We start from the raw sequence: 21,671 nt of genomic DNA, 5'->3' as shown, positions 1-21,671 counted from the left end.
TTTATTTATTAGCTATTAGGATGTTGGGAATGGGATAAGCCAGGTTTTTGTAAAAGCTAGAAGGTAAGTGGAAAGTTCTGATATGAGGTGTAAGGAATTTTTAAGGAGTTTTTGAGGGTACAGGATTCTCTAGAGAGTTCCCGAGTCACATTAGGAAATATTGAGGGCAACATAGGATTGGTAATTGGCGTGATGATATATATCTTGGGATGCTTGGACTTCCCACAGTGACTATGGTAAACAGGACCGTTAGGCAGGATGAGATGTGCCGTCCTGGGAGGAGGAGGTCAATCTGACTTTGTTGTCTCACCTTTAATGTTGGCTTCCAAGAAGGCTTCTCTCCTAGGCCGCAAAGAGTCCTATGTAAAATTACAAAAATTTATTGCTATGAAGCACTTAGAGAATATTTAATTTTTGAAGATAGAGAATGAAACACTGATTCCTCTTATTTTTTCGTAGTTTTAACATTCTGTACATGCTACATAGTGTTTTCCCAGCATTGTATTTTTTAGAGTGAAAATACAAAATGAAAAAGGCCAAGTTACAGAAGTTATTAGGATATTTAGTTTGTTTTTAATCCATGTTTGTATAGTTTTGTTTTTTACTGTTTTCATCTTTGTTAAATTTTATATTTTAATGGAAGAGATATATCAGCTTTAAATTCCTTTGTGGTATCAAGAGCATATTATTAGTACTTAGAGTTTTGAATCTGAAAGTAAATATAATGAGTTTATTAGTCACATTTTACTCCATGTTCAAAATAACATTTCATAACTAAGAATGTCCTTCTCCCTAAAAAATGTACTCAAAGGTTAACTTTTAAAAAAATGTATATTACAGTTTATCAAAAACAAGATTACTAAGTTAGACCCTGGTGAGTTTTGGCTATGACTAAGAATTTGATTCTTTTAGGCTATTATTTTGATTTAGATGCTTATTAAATTTTGATTTAGGATTATATCGGAACATTAACCAATGGAGGGTAATCCTGTTCATTCACAGATCATAAGTAATAGCATAACAATTTATTCTAATCAGTAAATATTTGAAATAATACCTTGTCTACTTTTTTAATCTTTAACATGGATCTTACCCAACCATGGTATATCTCCAACAATTGTTTCTGAATAGAATTTTGAAGATCTATAGTGAAGAGTATTCCTCAGTTGCTTTTTTTTTTTTTTAGTATCTAGAAATTAGAATGTTTAATAACAAATGACTTGTTCTTCCAGCAGTATCCATATGCTGACTTGTCCCAAACCCCACCATTATGTGTGTCTGCTATTGATGGAATGTGTTGTGCTGGAAAAACCATTGAGAGCTAATGGTATTTACTAAGAAACGAGAATAGATAGAAATCCACAGATTACCAGTATTTAATACATAAGCAGCAAATGAATAGCAAGTACAAAGATTGAGAAGGGATTTTTAGGAAAAGGAGAAGACAAATTGGTATGTTGGAATATAAGAAGCCATCCAAACCAGAAAAGAAGAGTTTCAGGAAGTAGTGAGTGGGTCAGCAAAATCAGATGCCACAGAGAGAAATGCTAAGAGTATAGATGGGTAAATATCTGTTGCATTTGACCATTAGGAAATGGTGACCTTACTGAGGCATCAGTATGGTGTAGGCAGAAGGATTATATCAACATATTGACAAAGAGACGAGAAGTGATAAAATGAAGACTGCAAGTGTGAACTCTCGAAGAGCCTTAATCTCTTTCCTCCAACATTACATAGTCTCTGATTACTAAATTTTGAAGCATTTGTACTTGAAGTTGAAGATGTTAAATCTGAGCCATTCATAGCTCCTTGCACAATTGCCAGAAACCTGGCATTTTTGTATTAATATAATAATTTCTGTAAAACTAAATATTTAAAGTTCCAGAACACTTAAAGCACAGCTAAATGGCAGCCTTTAATACAAGTGCTAATTTTCTTTCTTTCTTTCTTTTTTTAAAGTCTTGGCTACTTATGATTCAGCAGACAGAGCAACTTAGTAGAATAATGAAGACACATGCAGAGGACCTAAATTCTGGACCCTTACACAGGCTCACCATGATGATTAAAGATAAGCAACAGATGAAGAAAAGTTTTATAGGTGTTCATCAGCAGATAGAGGCAGAGATGATCAAGGTTTGTCTTTTTATTCTGGAATTCTTTTTTTAATTTGACTTTGAGACTCACTGAAGTATTTCATCTTGTTTGACTTTTAAAAATTGTTTAGTCATCATTTTATTTATTTATTTGTTTATTATTTTATTTTTGATTTTTTAAAATTTACATCCAAATTAGTTAGCATATAGTGCAACAATGATTTCAGGAGTAGATTCCTTAATGCCCCTTACCCATATAGCCCATTCCCCCTCCCACAACCCCTGCAGTAACCCTCAGTTTGTTCTCCATATTTATGAGTCTCTTCTGTTTTGTCCCCCTCCCTGTTTTTATATTAGTTTTGTTTCCTTTCCCTTATGTTCATCTGTTTTGTCTCTTAAAGTCCTCATATGAGTGAAGTCATATGATTTTTGTCTTTTTCTGACTCATTTCACTTAGCATAATACCCTCCAGTTCCATGCACGTAGTTGCAAATGGCAAGATTTCATTCTTTTTGCTTGCCGAGTAATACTCCATTGTATATATATACATACCATACTTCTTTATCCATTCATCCATCAGTGGACATTTGGGCTCTTTCCATACTTTGGCTATTGTTGATAGTGCTGCTATAAACATGGGGGTGCATGTGTCCCTTTGAAACAGCACACCTGTATCCCTTGGATAAATACCTAGTAGTGCAATTGCTGGGTTATAGGGTAGTTCTGTTTTTAGTTTTTTGAGGAACCTCCATACTATTTTCCAGAGTGGCTGCACCAACTTGCATTCCCACCAACAATGCAAAAGAGATCCTCTTTCTCCGCATCCTCGCCAACATCTGTTGTTGCCTGAGTTGTTAATGTTAGTCAGTCTGACAGGTATAAGGAGGTATCTCATTGTGGTTTTGATTTGTATTTTCCTGATGATGAGTGATGTTGAACATTTTTTCATGTGTTGGTTGGCCATCATTTTATTATTAGAAATAAGTTTTGGTGTCTCTAATAAGTAATATTTTATTTCTATTTATTATAAAACATTATTGATTATAAGCTGTACTATTACTTTATATACTCTTCTGAAAGAAAAGAATGCTGCCAATTAGACTATGATACAGTGCTCTCTTATCACTTTGAATTTTTATTTTTTACTTACTGCAGTAGCTCTTTTAAGTTTTATTATTTTAATTTTTACTATGCATATAATAGAAAAGAAAATACAGGCAAAATAAATGAGTTTTGATATTTCTAAATTTTTTTTCACAATCAGAGTTTGTTTTTTTCTGGGTAACTTTTTAAAATGTTTTTTATTATGAAAATTTCAAATGTGCAAAAGGAGAGAGAATAGTAAAACAAACTCCCATTGACTGATCCACCCACATAGTCAAGGTTTTTTAAAATCTATACTCACCTCCATTTTCTAATACACTGAACCATTTAAAAAATTCCAGATATCATTGTATCCACAAATATTTTAGTATATATTGCTAAAATAAATATTTAAAAAAACTTAACTATATTATCATTAACCTACCTAAAAATAACAGTAATTCCTTAGTGTTATTAAATATTCTGACTGTGCTCAAATGGTTGCTTTTTAAATGTTTTTTACAGTTGGTTCATTTGAATCATGACCCAAACATGCATTTGAATAATTTTAATCTGTAGGTGTCCCCCCCCCCATTTTTTTAAAGTTTATTTATTTTGAGAGAGAAAGAGAGAGCACATGCATGTGAAAGCAGGGGAGGGTCAGAGAGAGAATCCCAAGAAGGTTCTGCGCTATCAGTGCAGAAAACCAGTGTGGCTTGATCACACAAACCCTGAGATCATGACCTGAACTTCAATCAAGAGTTGGACACTTAAGCTGACTAAGCCACCCAGGCACCTACCACTCCCAACCTTTTAAAAATGCTATTTATTTGTGGAAGAAATTGGGTAATTTGCTCTATTGAATTGAAGTTCCTTAATTTTTGATTTTATTGTTAGCATCTTGTGATGTGATTTCACATATTTCTTCATCCTTCAATTTTCCTGTAAACTGGAGAGTAAATTAGATTGGCTTGATAACATTCTGTCTACTTATTTTGGGCAAGAATACATGATAGGTGCTGGTATAGACTTCCTGTTTTTTTTTTCCCCTATCAGAGATATCTAATGTCATCTTGTTTATCTATTTGTGATGTTAAACTTGTCTAATAGGTTCCAGTCCTGCTAGCTTGATCAACCTATGAAAAAAGTTTCTTTTCAGACATTTACCTAATAGGTTTAGAAATAATTGATGTTCACTGCTTAGATCCATTATTTTACTAGGGGTTGTAAAATGGCAGTATTTTACTTCTATCATTCCTAATATGATTGTTAGCTATAATTTTTCAATAGAAAGTTTTGTTATATCACCTACTTGGCTACCCTGAGGTATCGTTCATATACAAGAATCAGGATAAATGCTTGCTTTTTGCAATTAATAAGCCACCTTGGAGAACAATGAATTGGTTCTTTAGCAACTTCAGAAGTTAAGACTTCCAGTTTCCAGTCCGGCATATAAGAAGATTAGAAGTTGTCACTCATTCCTAACAAGGAGTTAAAATTTGAACAAATAGAAAAATCACCAATTGCTTTTAGATTCTTAAGAGAAGTGACATGACAGGGAAAATGGCACCCCCTAAAATTGGAGAGACAGACAAGCGAATACAGAGAATTACAACTTATCAGAGCAAAAGCCTCTTTGGGAAATAGTACTGGTTATAGGAAAACCTGGAGTGTAAGTGACAAATTCTGGAGGCTCAGTGTGGACAACTCTGACAGTTAAAACCTCCAGGAGGAGCTACTTATTGAGGAAACTACACACTTCTGTGAATTTTACCTCCTAGACCTCTACCAGGTTCTCACAGTGAATATTGGAGAAAAATCTCATGCTTCAGGAGGGAAAAGGAACCATTTTGCCATATGCCAAAGCATTCTGTTCTTAATAAAGTCTGCGCTTAGGAGAAACTGTTTACCTGTAACCTAATTAATCTGGGGCAAGGGGGATTCATAAGTCCTGCCCACTCTGAGTGGAGAGTGGGCTAGTGAGCTGAGGAACACATGTGAAGTTCATAGCCAGAGGTATAGGCTCAGTAAAAGACTGAGACCTAATCATAGGGTATAAAATACTTTCCCTTTTTCTGACAGCTTATCACCACGTTAGTAAAGGCCTATTTAATCAGTTCCTTTTGCTCGGTACAATCTGCCTGGCAATCAAGAAAACATAACAAGGCATACCAAGAGCCAAACATGCAGAATTGGAAGAGACAGAACAAGCATCAGAACCAAATGCAGCAGGGATGTTGGAAATATCAGACCAGGAACTTAAAACAACTATGAATAATATGCTAAGGGCTCTAATGGATAAAGTAAGTACGAAAGAGCAGATGGGTGATGTAAGCATAAAGTTGGAAATCCTAGGAAAGAACCAAAAAGAAATACTAGAGATCTAAAATACCTTAACAGAAGTGAAGAATGACTTTGATGGGCTTAATAGGAGATTAGACACAATTGAGGAAATAATCTCTGAAGTTGAGGATATATCAGTAGCATTCTATAAAACTGAAAGCAGAGAATGCAGACTGAAAAAAAAAAATGGAACAGAATATCCAAGAACTGTGGGGCAGCTACAAAAGGTGTAACATATGTATAATGGAATACCTGTAGGAGAAGAAAGAGAGAAAGGAACAAGAAATATTTGAAATAATAATGACTGAGAATCTGTCCAAATTAATGTCAGACACCAAACAATAGTTCTAGGAAGCTCAGAGAACACCAAACAGAATAAATGACCAAAAAACTACACCCTAGCCAGGTTGATTTCAAGCTATAGATAATCAAAGATAAAGAAAAAATCCTGAAAGAAGCCTGAGTACAAAAGCACCTTAACGTATAGAAGAACATATAAGAATTACATCTGATTTCTCCTCAGAATCAAGTAGGCAAGAAGGGAGTAGAATGAAATATTTAAGTGTTGAGAGAAAAAAAACACTATCCTCGAATTCTATGCCCTGTGAAATTATCCTTCAAAAATGAAATAAAGACTTTCTTTGATAGACAAAAATTGAGGAAATTTGTATCCAGTGGACTGAGAAGGAAAATAATATAGGTCAGAAACTCAGATCTACATCATGAAAGGAAGAGCACTGGGGAAGGAATGTGAAGATAAAGTAAAAATTTATTTTTCTCACTCTTAATTAATCTAACACATAACACTTTATTGAAAATCATAACAGCAACATTTGATTATGTACAGTCATGAATATATCTTGTGTGTGTATATATGTATATAGATATGTTTATGTATGCTTATATATAAGTTAAATGAATGACAGCAATGATAGATGGGAAGGAGGAATTAGGATTATTTTGTTATTGTAAGATACTTATGTGGTATAGTGGTCTTTGAAATGTGGTATAATGGTATAGTGGTCTTTGAAAGTAGGCTTGCATTAGTTATAAATACATATTGTGAACTCTAGGGCACTTACTAAAAAAAGTTAAAAAAGAAATGTAACTGATACGCTAAGAAATAAGAGAGGGTGGAATTGTATAAAATACTCACTTAAAATCACAGAAAAGTAGAAAAAGAGTGTTAGAAATAGGAAGAAATAACAAGGATAACAATTAGGAAACTAACAAATATGGTACCTATTAATCCAAGTATGTGGATAAGTACTTTGAAGGTCAGTGGTCTAAATGAGCCCATTAAGGGACAGATATTTTCAGAGTGGATTTACAAACAAGGCCCAAGTATATGTTGTCTACAATAAACCCATTTTAGATATTAAGACACATATAGATTGATAGTAAATGGATGGAGAAAGATATACTATGCTAATCCTAATCAAAAGGAAGTAGAAGTAGCTATATTAATTTCAGACAGAGCAGACTTTTAAGTGTTTTTTGGGTACAGAATCAAGGACCTGCATTTGTTTAGTCTTTCCATAGATAGAATAACAGATTTCACGTATGTATGTAATGACCACTGTCATGATTATTATACAGCCAACAGTGATTGTTAGATACATCTTATTTTAAGTGATGTTACAATATCTGAAAAACCCAAAGCACAAAAACCAAGAAACTCATGTTAGAACTGGTAAATTGTAACAACTCAGTTATTCTGTATATTAAAATAAATATTTTTTAGAAAAAATATTTTATACATAGTATATTAATCTATTGGTCTTTAAATTTTAGATGATGACAGCACTATTTCTTGATTTGCTTTTATTTTTAAGAGATGTTTTTCTTTTTTCATATGGCGTTGAATTTATCATTGATTTCTAAACCAGTTTTTAATATATTGTCTATAATGTATATTAAGGAGCAACTCTGATCTATAAGCAATAAAAATATATTAGGACTTAAGTTCTTGACAAATATAAATTTAATCATTTAAAATTTGTTTTTGCATTTTTTTTTGACAGGTTACAAAGACAGAATTAGAAAAATTAAAGTCCAGCTATAGACAGTTGATAAAAGAAATGAATTCTGCCAGAGAGAAATATAAAGAAGCTTTAGCTAAAGGTATGGCAAAATTATGAAAAATGTTTATTTTAGTGATTTTTATTCTTATCATTTGAAGATTGTCTTTAATCTTATCATTTGAAGATTGTCTTTAAAGTACCAGAATAATTCCACTTAGACCAATTCACATTTAAAAAATATCAAAATATGTCAAAATAGACTAATTGTCAAACTGTTTAATGTCTTTTTATTTTTTGTCTTTTTTTAAAAATGATGTAAATTAGTTTTTACATTTTAGTAGTTCATACTAACTGGAATTATGTAGCACTTGTAAATAAAATGCAAGAAATATTTAAAAATTTCTCTCTAGAAGTTTAATTACTGAGTGTAAATAAGAAAAATAGGTTGTATTTGTTAAGGTACCATTTTTAGCTCTCTTTTTGCCTATGGTATTTAAAAGCCACTAAAGCAGCCAGACCATTTTATAGCATTATTTTGCCTTCATAGCTTAATTTTTTAAATCTTAAAAAATTTTTTTAATGTTTTTATTTTAGTTTGGAGAGAGAGACAGAGCATGAGTGGGGGAGGTGCAGAGAGAGTGAGGGAGACGCAGAATCCAAAGCAGGCTCCAGGCTCTGAGCTGTCAGCACAGAGCCTGACGCGGGGCTCGAACTCAAAGACAGTGAGATCATGGCCTGAACTGAAGTCAGACACTTAACCGACTTGAGCCACCCAGGCGCCCCTTCGTAGCTTAATTTTATGCGCATATATTTCCTCTAACATTTTCATAAGAAGCTTTGGAAGTAAATAGAAAGAGAAACTTATTATTTATGTTTTAAATAAGCATTTATGGTTATGAGTCTTTAAATGTGAGTAAACAGTCTTCATATTTAGATTTTTTTTAATGATAAAAGTTGGAGGTTTTTAAAAAAATTCTTCCTGTCTAAATATAAGCTTTACTAGTAATTCTATCTTCTTTTTCTTTTTACTAACATATTTCTCTTGGTCTTTTACTTGTGTATTATATTCTTATTTTGTGGAGGTAAATGAAATAAATAGCTCCTACATTTCAATGTATCTTGCACAATGGAAGCACCATGTTTATGTTGTTAATCCCAGTAGACTAAAAGAGATACTGATTTAACATGCAGTTCTCCCTCCTTCCCTTTCTTACGTCTTTCCTTTGTAATGATATAGTTTAATTTGGTTTAAAAAATGAAATCTAATTCTGATGTCATAATAAAAATTTAAATACATAGTACTTATACTATTGAAGATTTTCCACAGATAGTAATTTTTCTTTATTGTTTTTTATTTTAATTTAGATAAAATACCATTTACTGTTGTATTAATAATAGGAAGACTTTTTGTTTGTTTTTTTTAAAGTTTATTTATTTTGAGGGACAGAGCAAATGAGCAGGGGAAGGGCAGAGAGAGAATCCTAAGCAGGCTCTGCACTGTCAGCATGGAGCCTGACTCACAAACCATGAGATCATGACCTAAGCCAGAATCAAGAGTGGGTTGCTCAACAAACTGAATGAACCACCCAGGCTCCCCTGAAGTCTGCATTTTTTTTTTTAAGTTTAAAAAAATGTTTTAATGTTTAGTTTTGAGAGAGAGCGAGTGAGCTGGGGAGGGGCAGACAGTGAGGGAGACACAGAATCTGAAGCAGACTCCAGGTTCTGAGCTGTCAGCACAGAGCCTGATGCCCGACTTGAACACACTAACTGTGAGATTATGATCTGAGCCAAGTCAGATGCTTAACTGACTGAACCACCTAGGCACCCCCTGAACACTGTAGTTTTAATTAATCCCAAGAAATATATTACGTGGCTGAATCTCCTGAAATTAAAATATGTGAACTTATTTACATTTCTCCTTCTAAAGGTATTAGTGATAATATTTTCCTATTTTCAAGAATTTGGTTGCTCTTTATCAAATATTTGATCAACTTATATCCTGTGGAATACATATTTTAAAAGTAACTTCTTGTATTATTGTGTTTGATATGTGGCATATTACATTTCTTTTTTTATAATCAACACTATCTTTATACTCCTGTTTATGTGAAAAAGTGTAAAATTATATTTTTGAATACTTTGTTTCTGTTATCAAACTGCTTTTTATATTTAACATGGAAATAGGGGTTCTTTTGTGAAGTTATTTATTCTTTATAAGGATGATATGATGGCAAATCTTCCAACATTTGCATACTTAATGTCAGAACTTTAGTTCATTGTATAGGCCAGAACAGGGCAGCTCTGAAATGGGTCCTAGGGACAGCTAGGCAGTGACAGTGAATACCCCCAGTATGGCTGTAGCATCCAGTCATTACTTTAGATATTAGGGGGTCTTAAAACCCCAGTTTGACGTTTAGCTCCCAGCTAGAGAAGACAAGGCTTTGGGGGAGACAAGGCTTTGGGGGAAACAAGGCCTGAAAATAATTCCTATAGTAAAAGGGTTGAATTCTGGATTTGATTGAGAATGGGTTCAGTTGATTGAGAAAGGGCTCAGTTACTATAACTAACTGGAGGTTTAGCAGTAGTAGATCAGCAGGAAGGCTAGGTTAATGCTGAAATTCCAAATTCCTGACCCCTGCTGTGTAGATTACACAAAATACTTTAAATTTTGAATATTAAAATTTATGTCCAAAGGAACATCAGTTAATATTGTTTAATGTAAAATATTACACTCATTTGTAATTTGACTGTGGCATTTTAATTAATTATTATTATTATCTTTTGTAATATACCTTAACTATTAAACTTGTTTTGCTCTGGGCTGGGCTGAGAAAGCAAATATTTGTCTTAAGTTGACTTCGACTAATTCGAAACTAGTCTATTGATTATTATTTATAACATATAAACTGAGAACAACCAAAATAATTTTAGTTAGCCTGTTGAGTTGAAGTTAGTAATTCAGAATGTTTCTTGATAGCAGCATAGACTAATGAGTTCTTAAATGCAAAATATACAGATTTTACTTTCTTATTGTGGATTAAGTTCTGAATACTTTAATTTGGTTGAGCACCATATGGTTTAGGTTTAACCATAAAACAATTTTGTGAATGTATAAGTAAATGACTTCACAAAAGAACTCTTACAGGATCATATTGTATATGACTAAAGAAAGTTTTACTTTTCCTTTCCAATCTGGATATCTCTTTTTTTCTTTTCTTTTTCTTGTCTAATTGCCTTAACTAGAACTCTAGTATTATGTTGAATAGAAGTAGAAAGAGCAAAGATGTTTGTCTTGTTCCTCAACTTAGAGGGAAAAATCTTTCAAAATCAAGTATTAAGTTAGGTATAGTTTCAAAATTCTTTTTCATCTGGTTGAAGTTTCTTTCATCTTCCTGCTTCTCTCTCTCTCTCTCTCTTTCTTTCTTTCTTTCTTTCTTTCTTTCTAAAAATTTTTTAATGTTTGTTTTTGGGAGAGAGAGAGAGAGAGAGAGAGAGAGAGAGAGAGAATGCGAGTGGGAGAGGGACAGAGAAAGAAGGAGACACAGACTCCAAAGCAGGCTCCAGGCTCCGAGCTGTCAGCCCAGAGCCTGACACAGGAGTCGAACCCACAAATCAAGAGATCATGACCTGAGCTGAAGTCGGATGCTTAACTGACTGAACCACCCAGGTGCCCCTCTCTTCCTGCTTTAGAGTAGATGTTGGATTTTGTTAAATGCTTCCTTTGTATCTATTGAGATAAATATTTTTTCTTCTTTTTGTTTGATATGAATTACTTTGATTGATTTTCACATGTTTCAAATATTACATCAATCTCACATTCCTGGGATAAACTCCTCTTTGTTATGATGCATTATCATTTTTTATATTGTTGGATATGGTTGGTTAAATTTTTTTAAATAATTTTTTATCTATATCTTTGTTTCTTATATTTTTGTCTTATTTTAATATAAAGGTAATTCTATTCTGTGAATGGTTACCTCCTCTAACTTTTTAAGAAAGATTTGTGTTCAGTTGGTAATGGTTCTTAAATATATGTCGAATTTACTTAAGCCATCTGAGTCTGCTTGTTTCTATTTTTTTACTTTTTTTTGCAAAGATTTTAAAACTATAAGCTCATTTTTTTTTGATTGATATAGACTATTTAGTTTATCTGTTTCTTTTTGTTTGAATTTTAGTAGGTTGTATCCTTCAAGGAAATGTCTATTTCATCTAAGTTGGTGAATTTATTGGTATTAAATTGTTAATAATTTTCCTTATTCACCTTTTTAATTTATAGAATCTGTGGTGACATTTTCTTTCTCATTCTTGGTATTGGTGATATTGATATTTTATGTCTCTTCTTTTTTTTCCTAATCATTCTGGCTAGAAGTGTATCAATTTTATTAATCTTCTCAAAGATCAGCTTTTGGCTTTACTTCTGTTTTTCTTTCTATTTAATTGACTTATGCTCTAATCTTTGTTATTTCTTTCTTTCTGTTTGTTTTCGGCTTAGTTTCCACCATTTAAAACATTTTTTAAATGTCCTTGATGTGGAAGCTAAAGTCATTGATTTGAGAACTGTCTGTTTTGTAATATAGTCATTTTGTGCTCTCAATTTCCCTAAGCACTGTTTGGGCAACGTTCCCCAATTTTTCATACACTGTCTTCATTCTCATTCAGTTCAAAATACTTTCTAGTGTCCCTTTTGTTTTTTAATTTGATCTGTAGGTTTTTTTTAAAAGTGTGTGACTTAGTTTTCTAAAGTTTTGTCGTTTTTCTAGAGATGTTTACATTTTTTATTTATAATTTAATTACATTTTGATCTGAGAATATTTTTTTATGACTTCATTTCTTTAAGTTTATGTGTACTTGTTATCTGGCCCACAGTTTGGTGTGTTTTCATAAATGCTTCATTTTCACTTGATAAGAATGTGTATTCTGCTGCTGTTGGTTGGAGTGATCTATATTGTCAGCGTGGTTCAGTTAGCTAATAGTGTTTTTTGATTTTTTTTATGTTGTTATGGATCTTCTGTCTACTTGTTATATTAATGTTTGAGAGAGGGCAATTGAAATCTCCGCCTGTAATTGTGGGTCAGTCTATTTCTTCTTGTCGTTGTCAGTTTTTGTTTTTGTTTTTTTTTCATGTATTTTGAAACTCTGTTATTAGGTGACTAAGCATTTACAATTCTTATATCCACTTGATGACCGCTTTATTATTATAAAATAATCTTTTTTATCCCTGGTAGTATTCTTTGCCGTGCTATCTATTGTATCTCATATTAATACAGCCATTCCCACATTACTTTGATTAGTGTTTATACAGTCTTTCTGGTTTTCATTCTTTAATCTGTTTCAGTCCTTATTTTTGAATTACATTTCTTGTAAGCAGCATATAGTTAGGTCATGCTTTTTTAGCTTGTTAATGTCTACCTTTTAACTGGGATTATTCAACTATACTTAATGTGACTTTTGATATTGTTATGTTTAACTATGTCATTTTGCTCTTTGTTTTCTTTTCTTCCATTTACTCTTTATTTTCCTTTTCATTTTATCTACCTTCTTTTGGATGAACATTTTCTTGATTCCTTTTTTTCCTATTTTGTTGTCTTATTACCTATAACTTTTTGTTATATTATGTTATCTTTAATTTACCATAGTGTATCTTCAACTGATATTATAATACTTTGCTTTTAACATGGAACCCTTACAATAGTGTCATCTTCCGGTCTGTGTGCTATTGTTGTAATATATTCCACTTTTGCGTACGTTGTAAAGTCCACACTACCTTGTTAATGTTTCTTTGTTTAAATAGTTATTTTTAAAACTACAGCAGAACACTTCATATATTTATCTATGTAGTTATCTTTTCTAGCATTTTGTATTCCATCTGGCGTCAGTTAACTTTTGCCTGAATTACCTACTTTAATGTTTCTTGTAATGTAAGTCTGTAAGTAATAAATTCTTTCAGTTTTACATGCTTGAAAAAGTTTTTATTTTACCTTTGTGTTTGAAATATATCTTTGTTGGATATAGAGTTCTATTTTGTCATTTTTTCCCCCTCTTTAGGTCTTTAAAGATGTTGTGCTAGTGTTATGTCATAGAGAAATCTATTCTAATCTTTATCTTTGCTCTACACATTTTATTTTCCTTTGGTAGCTTTTAGCTACTCTTTATCATTGGTTTTAAGAAATTTGGTCATGATGTCCATTGCTGTAGTTTTTTTTTTTTCCTTGTGGTTGTTGAACCTGTTTTATCTGAGAATTTATAGTTTTCACCAGATTTGGAAAACGTTCAGCCATTATTTCTTCATGTATATTTTCTGTGTCCCCCTCTCTGTTCTCTGCTAGAGACTCTTGCTGCATGGATCTTAGGCTGCTAGTGGTTGTCTCACAGCCTACTGATACTCTTCATTTTTTTCCCACTTGTCTTTTTTTTTTTCTTTCTGTTTCATTTTGGTTAGTTTCTATGCTCTGTTTACAAGTGCACTCATCTTATTTCCTACAATGTCTATCTTTCTTTAATCCCATGTAATATAGTTTTCATCTCAGGCGTTGCAGATTATGCCTGAATAATTGTGATAATGGGTCTTTTCCTAAAACTTGCAGGTATCTACTTAACGCATTAACCTAAGTTTAGAGTCTTAGTGGACTTCATCATCCTTCTTCATTTGTTCTGAGAGTTTTATGAGTTTATTCATTCCCAGATTTTTTTAAAACTCACTATAATCTTCCACTTGCTTATGTTGTAAAAAATATACATAATCTTTACCTATAAACCTACATTCAGTCCCTTGTTCATATGCCATGTAGTATTTTTTTAGAGTTAAAATGTATTTTTTTAAGAGTTGAACCATATGGTATTGATGAAGTGAATTTAAATACAGTTTTTGCTTTGAAGTTTTATAGTTTGCTTGAAGATATACTGAAGTGTCAGAAAACCTGTTCAAAATAACTCTCATAGTTATGTATTCTGATATAGCCTATTTAATTGATTCTGTATGACTACAGTTATGTTGGGGTTTTATATTTACCAAGACTCAAAATACCCATGATAACATTCGCGGAGGTTACTCTTATACGAGTAGAAGTCTGAATGCTTTTGCTTTATCACACATCATATTTCAGGAAAAAGAAACAGGTTGAGCTACTCCACGTTACAAATGCTTATAATAGTCTAGAGAAGTTTAAAAGGAGCTCTCTCCACCCACTTATATAACAAGAGTAGGGAAACAAACTCTCTTTCAAATTTTATTTCTTTATAGGAAACAAAACAGAGTGCTAAGAGATTTGTAAACTCCCTGATTATGTACAGGCCCTCACTTAACCTATGCAGACAGAATAAGAAGATACCTACTACTAGAACTGTGGGGAGTTTGCTAGAAGTCTCATTCAAAAGTAAATTTTTCTGTAATTGGGAAGTAGATTTTCTTAAATTGCCTCTTCATGCATTATGAATAGTTCTGTAGTATTTTATAGCCAATTAAAATTGATTAGATCCATTGAGTTGTCTCTTTAGAGTACTTTAATTGTGAAAACCAGTTTGAAATGAGTCCAGATTTGAGACAGATGGTTAAATTTTTGTTTCAATAAATCCAAATTTAAAAAAATGAGTAAAACTTTTTGAAGGCTCTTTTAGTTGATTTTCTCATTTTTAGTCCAACAAGAATAGCCTTCCTATTCAATAATCTCTAAATCTTGGAGTTTTTAAAAACCAGAATCATGTATGCATGAAATGTGGAGGTCCCCTAGACAAATATTCTGAAATTCAAATTTACATCTCAGTTCAACATAAGGAGAAATGCTTTTTGGATATAGGACTTGCTAAAGACCAAAGCTAATAAGTTCAAGATACATTTTTCGATCATCATTTCTGTTGATGTGGCTTCCCCCCCCCCCCCCTTTTTTTTGACCTACTTATTAGTACATGATATATCAGCAGCTGACATATGGCCTGAATGCTTTTCACTGCATGGAGCTTAATATGATAGGAACTTTATAAGGTCATAAAGAGTAATGACACTCTTTGTTGTTAATCTAATTTGCATTGGGTTAAAGTTGCAGAAATTGGAGTGACAGTTATAATATTCTCATTAGGTGCTGAAATATTATGTGGGATGGAATATGTCACATGATTCATTTATATTCTAGAGATAACTTCCTAAAATGAAAATAAAATTAAAGCACAATAATTTGATTTGTCCCTATTTTTCTTAGTTTTATTAAATAAACAAAGCTAAGTTTCATATACAAAGAGATTAAGAGAAACTATATCCTTTTGCTGATTTTCCTCTATATTTTATAGGTGAGCTCCTTAACAATATTAGTTTTGGACTTGATTACTAGAAAGATGATATAAACAGATGCAGAAGATAAAATTGTAATCTTTCTGTAACTTTTAGCTTTTTAAAAAAATTTTATTTAAGCTTAAATTTATTTTTTAATAATAAAAACTATATCAATTTATGCATTTTCTTTTTATGTGCCAGGCACTGTTATTTGTACTAGGGATGCTGTAGATAACAAACCGTACAAAAATTCCTGCCTCTGTCAGGCTTACATTTTAGAGAAGAAGATAGCTAATTAACACAACAAATAAGTGAAACATATAGTATGTTAGATGGTGATAAGTACCATGGATAAAAATGAAACACAGCAGGTGGATAGGATGTTGGGAGAATGATCAGGTCAAGCCTCATGGAGAAAGAGACATTTAAATGAAGAATGAAGGAAGTAAGGAAGTGAAGTGTATGGTTATCTGAGACAGAGAGTACTCCAGGTAGAGGGAATAGCCAAAGCTAATTCACCGGGAGGGGATCATGTCTAGAATATTTGAGGAGTAGTGCAAATGCCTGTGTGTCTGCAATTGGTGGAGCGATAAAGGAAAGAGATGAAATCAGAGAGGAAGAGTGATGGTGAGTGGCGAAGGAGGCACAAATTATATAGGATTTTGGTCATTATCTTAAAGCACTTTGGCTTCTACTCTAAGTAAAATTGGAAACCATGGTGGGTTTTGAGCAGAAGAATGACAGGAATTGACTAATATTTTAATAGTATAATTTGGCATCCTTGTTGCAACTCCTCTGAGAGGTGGAGGGGGATGGAAGTAAGGAGATTACTTCCAGGCTATTGGAGAAATCCAGGCAAGGTTTTATGCTGGTCTGGACCTGGGGTGGTAGTAACAGAGGTGGTGAGAAGTGGTCAGTTTCTGGATATACAGTTGATTCTTGTTATTTACAGTAGTTATGTTCTGTGAAATCACTCTGAACGCTAAATTAGCATTAGCTGAGTACTGAATCATTGCCCCTAGTGGACATAACATTAGGGTTTAAGCTCCTATAAGCAAGGTCACAGCATTTTTGGTGACTGATTTAATACATCATCCTGTTTTATGTATGTGTCTGTTTAAAGACACCTTCTTTAATATATGTGGTCGATTCATTAACATTGAACTCCAAACCAATAGTGCTATATGTCATGACTAAACAAAGCAATCTGCCATACCTATTTTCTCTATAAAGTACATTGTAGCCTTCTTAATCATAAGAATACTTGACAGCGCTTTAGTATTACTTTTGGCCATTTTAAACAGCAAAATCATCAGCTAAAAGCACAAAAATGCAATAAATGTGAAACTAAATAGGCTGCAGAATGGGTAGCTTCCAGCATGGGAACTGAAACAAAAAGGTAGACAGAGATAGCCTTGTTTGACCTCTCTTGGGAACATGTGTATCAAATGACTCTTGTGCTCTGCATATGTGTATATCTGTGATTGGCCTGGAAAGTATTTTGTATATTGATTTGAGGATTAGAAATAATTTTAGGCAGTAGGTGAATTCAGAAATATGGAATCCATGAATGTATATATGTACTGAAAATAGAGCCTAAAGGATTTGCTGATGAATTGGATGTAGTGGGTGAGACAAAGAAGTCAAGGATGATTTGAAGATTTTTGGCCTGAACAACTGGAAAGGTGGTTAACTGAGGTGGAGAAAAATATAGGAGTAGTAGATTTGGAGCTGAAGATCAGGAGTTTTTAGATTCTTTTTAGACATCTAACTAGATATGTCTAGTTTGTACTTGAATCTCTAGCTATGGAGAATTCCTGGGAGAGGTCTGGAGTAAAAGTATAAACTTGAATGTTGGTATTTAAGCCATGCCGTTTGATGACATTACTAAGGGTGTTCATTAAGATAGAAAAGAGAAGGGTCCTAAGACTGAGCCCAACATTAAGAATCCCAATATCAAGAAATAAGGAAGAAATTATAAAGAACACCAAGATAAAAGGAAAACCAAAAGAACATATTATTCTGGAAGCCAAATGGGGAAGGAAAAGATTTTGAGGAAGAACAAGAGATCAACTTGGTTAAGTACTACTAAAACATGAGATGAGGACCGTGATTTGGATATTGTAAAGTGTAGGTTATTGGAGACTTCGAAAAGAGCAGTTTCAATATTGCAGTAGAGGGAAAAGCTTAAATGGGATGGGTTTAAGAAAGAATGCTAGAAAAGAAACTGGAGATCCCTGGTACAGACAAATCGTTTCAGGAGTTTTGCAGTAAAGGAGAGAGAGGGAGGTAACTGAAAGTAGTCAAGGGAGGATGTTTTCTTTTTTTAAAGATTAGGAGCAACTACTGCTTGTTTGTTGTTGAGAATACTCTGGGAGAAAAGGAAAAGTTGATGAGGTAGCAGAATGAGGGAAGAATGGCTGTAGCAGTGTCCTTGAGTAGTTATGAGGTGATGAATCCAGTACCCAAGTGAATGGATTGGTTTTACCTAGGAGCCAGAGCCGTTTATTCATAGTAGTAGTCTAAGAAGGCCAAGCATACAGCTTTATACAGATAAGTAGGTAGATATATTGGTTATAGCTTGTTGAAGTTGTCTTGAAATTTCTTTTCTTAAGGGGGTTCCTGGGCTTCCTCTTCCCAAATTCAAAATCACAAGATATAGGCCAATAAGTATATAGTGAAAAGTTTTTCTCCTGACTGTTACCTGTTTTTTTTTCCTTCAGAAATGACTAATACTTTGTTTCTTCTAGATATATTTTATGTATATCTTGTAGCTTTTAAGCTACTTACTTAAAAGTATTCATCAACTTATTAGATAACCTTGTGTATTATAGTACATTATTCAGAGTTTGAGGTCAGTTACTGGTTGGTTATTCATGCTAAGTAAATGGCGATCTCTACACTTCCTTCTCTATAATTATATCCTAACATTATGATGACTATTTTGTGAGCCTTTGTTTTATTTTTTTTTTGTCAAGCATCTTTTAGGAAAATACTGCCTATCCCTCACAGAACCTAAAACACCATGGGATGTGGATAAAGATTTAAAGGATGAAAGCCCTTAATTTGCTGGAAATGTTGTTATTCCACACAGTTGACTAATCTTATAAAGCAGAATGATGGTTTTGTTTTATTTTGTTTTGTTTTCATTCTGGCTGTGTTTATGTATTAATAATCCTCATAGTGGGAACATACCTCCTTTGAAACATACATATTGAAACCAAGTTTTCTTTTTTATTTTAGGAAGTAAGTGTTTTGATATTTAAAGAACAAATCATTGAGATATTTGATCTCTAGACTAAATAACTCCAATTTTTAGATTTAATGAATATTCAGATACTTTTGACTTTTGATCAGATTTTCACAGCTTTTGATTTTTAACTTTTATTTTGACATAATTTCAGACTTACATATCTATTAAAAGAAGGATACAAAGAATACCTTCACTCATACTCCCCAAATATTAATATTTCACCACATTTTATTTATTTCTTTCTCTGTATGTGAGAGAGAAACTTACAATGGCCCCTCTGTCCTTTTGATGTGTTCTTTTCATTCATCCTTTATTTTCTGACTCATCTTATACTTTTCATGCTCTGGATCCTGCTCCATTATTTTAAGGAACCATAGTTTCTTTTAGTGGTTTTCCATTTAGTATTTAGAAACCATTATTTGGGCACTGGGTGTGCTCATTTTCATGAGGGTATCTTTGTTCGAGGTCCTCTCAATGCACAGAGATAAGAAATAAGAAACACAAATGTATCAGTGCTTATTTCTATATCTGTTGATCTGTCTATATTAAAACTAAAGAGTTTATATTGAGACTTTCAATTCTAGTCCAATGCCTTGTGTTCATTTGGTGTTTTCATATTTATGCATTTGCAACTTCTTTCTCTGACAGTGGGAAACCTGGCTTCTGTTATTCACACTTTGTTTACTTACTTGTTCAATCCTAAGATAACAGAAAATCATTTCAGAATTGTTAACGCATGCCTCTTAAAGAAACTACAATTTGTGGTTTCTTTAGAGCTCTTTTTGTCTTTAGTCTTTCATTGTAATCAAATATTGTTTGCCAAAGTTTCTTAGATTAATTCTTCCCCACTCCTTTTGGTGTGATTGCGTTATTCACTGGAAATAGTTTGGTTCATTTGTATCTGTTGTATCCCATTATAAGTTGTTTTGTCCTCTCCTATTCTTGTTTTTTGCTTATCTGTCTCATTAATGGTTTAACATTAATGGTTCCAAAAGTCAGTACTGTATAAAATTATATACTTAGATAACTATTATCTTCTATAATCATTTCTCTCAGGTCATGAGCTCATGACCTGAGCAGAAATCAAGAGTTGGATGCTTAACCAACTAAACTACCCAGGTGTCCCAAATTTTAAGAATTTTTAAGTATATTACAATGATTATCCCCTTATCTGTTATTCGTGGTACACATATTTTTTACTAGTTTGTTGGTTGTCATTTTATTCTGTTTAATGTGTTTCCCCCCACCAATGAATGATGATACTCTAGCTACTGATACTGCTTTGAGAAATAAACTGTCCTTTGTTTCTGTCTCAGAACTTATGTCTTCTGCCCATCTTCATGAAGTTGAGGCAGGCTAATTTGTTAGCTTGCAAGTAGAATAAAATCTTGTACCCTTCATGCTCTTGACAAAGATTGATGTGTCCTTTTTTTATATATATTTTTATATTCTTTTTTTTTCCTACAGGATTTTTTTCCTCACTTGCTTTGCTTTGTTCCTTCATGGTTTCCCAAGTTCCTTCATTTTAACCATTTCTCCCTCTGAAGTGTTACCTTTCTAAGACTGTTTCTCATGCCTTTCACATATACTTTTAGTTCCCTTTCTTGTAGTCGGTTCTGTGATCTAGCATTATGTTTCCAGTATTTTCACATATAGAATGAACTTGCTTTTTCTGATGGTGATTTTAGACAAGTCTTAAGCACACTGCTACCTTTTCTCTTCTCTCTTTAGTTCATTTTTCTTGTTTTCAGAACAGCCCTTGGTATCCATGAAGTCTTGCAGTGGGAGGGTGAGAGATCTTTTGCAGTGATTTGGTGTTTAATTTTACACTCAGAGATAATTTTTTTAAAAATGTTTATTTATTTATTTTGAGAGAGAGAGACAGAATCCCAAGCCGTTTCTGCACTGACAGGTGATGCCAGCCTCGATCTCACAAACCGAACCAGGAGGTCATGAGCTGAGCTAAATTCAAGAGTTGGACACTTAACGGACTGAGCCACCCAGCTGCCCCTCCACTCACAGACGATTTAAAATTTGTACATTCACTGCCTACTATGCTGAGGATGAGGGTTTATTTATTTTTCTTTTTGTGCTTTATTAAATATTCAGATGCTCTGTGGGAAATTCAGAATTATGCTTTTACTTCATCCCAGCTACACAGAATCCTCCCCTTCAAAGCTTTATTACATTATAGAATATAGATTTGAGCATGGTATATTCAATTTATAGGTTATTAAACGATTGTTGGTCAGTTGAATCTAGCAATCATTATATGCAAGGAAATGATATTTCACAGTTTTCTCTTTAAAGGTATTTTGTTGAATTTTTAAATAAAATATCACTGTTTTAGTTCCTTGAACAGTTTAGAGTCTATAACACATGCCCAGTAAATATTTCTTGATTGATATATCAATTTTTCTTATACCAGGAAATTTATTAAAAGTAGCACAGTATATGTGTATATCTATTGTATTTTTTAATGCTTTATAGGAGCATATAATCAAAAGGTTTTTTCAGCTCTCCAAATTCTATGCCCTCCTTAGCCTTTGCTGTTGTATTTTGACAATTTTTTTGCCATTCATTCTTCATCACTACCCAGTGAATTGAAAAGG

The 21,671-nt window shown here is 32.9% G+C and overlaps 1 protein-coding gene across 2 annotated transcripts in view; it reads left to right on the top strand.

Annotated features, from left to right (window-relative positions):
• FER (FER tyrosine kinase) overlaps positions 1-21,671 on the top strand; it is a 436,635-nt gene that overhangs the window by 66,092 nt on the left and 348,872 nt on the right. For both annotated transcript variants that reach the window (XM_053907154.1, XM_019450529.2), the window contains 2 exons: positions 1,960-2,133; positions 7,544-7,643. In XM_053907154.1, the coding sequence (XP_053763129.1) occupies positions 1,960-2,133; positions 7,544-7,643 (274 nt within the window). The remainder of the gene's footprint in view (positions 1-1,959; positions 2,134-7,543; positions 7,644-21,671) is intronic.

The sequence above is a fragment of the Panthera pardus genome, unplaced genomic scaffold, assembly GCF_024362965.1.
Source record: "Panthera pardus isolate Hobbes unplaced genomic scaffold, ASM2436296v1 HiC_scaffold_2, whole genome shotgun sequence".
Taxonomy (NCBI): domain Eukaryota; kingdom Metazoa; phylum Chordata; class Mammalia; order Carnivora; family Felidae; genus Panthera; species Panthera pardus.
Note: the sequence above shows the minus strand (reverse complement) of the source record. Positions and strands in the feature narration are given on the sequence as shown.